The 833-nt window shown below is 49.1% G+C and overlaps 1 protein-coding gene across 1 annotated transcript in view; it reads left to right on the top strand.

Moving 5' to 3' along the window:
• Positions 1 to 383: 383 nt before the first annotated feature.
• TREMEDRAFT_66175 (uncharacterized protein) overlaps positions 384 to 833 on the top strand; it is a gene marked incomplete at both ends in the record, with an annotated part of 1,625 nt that continues 1,175 nt past the window's right edge. Inside the window, one exon of the mRNA XM_007008280.1 lies at positions 384 to 662. Within this exon, the coding sequence (XP_007008342.1) occupies positions 384 to 662 (279 nt within the window). The remainder of the gene's footprint in view (positions 663 to 833) is intronic.

An 833-nucleotide genomic window follows, 5' to 3' on the forward strand; every position in this document is an offset into this window, starting at 1 on the left:
CGGCAACAGATAACGGCTGTCTTTATCTACTACTATCGATCAAGCATAATCAAGTTCATGACGGCGCTGAACCCACGTGATATTCCGACCCAACCTTTACACCCTGGATCATGGCAACAACCCCAGGTCAGATCAGCAGCCGCGCGTTCCAACATCAAAAAGTGAGGATAAGCGCCCCACGTTTCTCCCACCTTACCAGGTCACCTACAAAAGACTGTCACCTCAGCTGACGTGTGTGTCGCTTTCTCATCTTCATCTCATTTCTCTTAGTAAGTAATCTTCACCTTCACAATCACCAGAGATTACTGACAGACCAGGGTTCTGGACCTCCTCAGCATAATCACACGAGACTCATCTCTCTTTCGCCCGATCTACACTGCATAATGGACCCCGTGACAACATCTGGCACTCTCGCCACTTCTTTTCTTTCCAGACGGACAGCCTCTCGAAGAGCTTATAAAGTCCCCGCCATCCGACACAATCTCGAAGACTTTCTACCTGATTCTGACATCATCACCCTTCTCCGAGTCGATGCTACCTTCTTCGAAGACGTCGTTCCGTCCGTATGGGCTCAAGCTCCTGTCGAAGCTGTTCTAGCTTGTGATCCAAAAGTCGCCACTAAGGAGAAGGAAGCCTTCCGTCATCGATTATACTGCTCCTGCGTAAGAGTCATAGATCTTACAGAGAGCTGGCAGCAAACCAGCCTGCTCCCGAACAAACTTTAGCTTACTGGCCGATCTTACGATATTCACCAGACGGAATTCCTGGTAGACCGCTCCATTTAGTACGCAGATCTGGACAACTTGATGACATTTGTCCCTTTCTCCAACGTG

The sequence above is a fragment of the Tremella mesenterica genome (assembly GCF_000271645.1).
Source record: "Tremella mesenterica DSM 1558 unplaced genomic scaffold TREMEscaffold_19, whole genome shotgun sequence".
In the NCBI taxonomy this organism is placed as follows: Eukaryota; Fungi; Basidiomycota; class Tremellomycetes; order Tremellales; family Tremellaceae; genus Tremella; species Tremella mesenterica.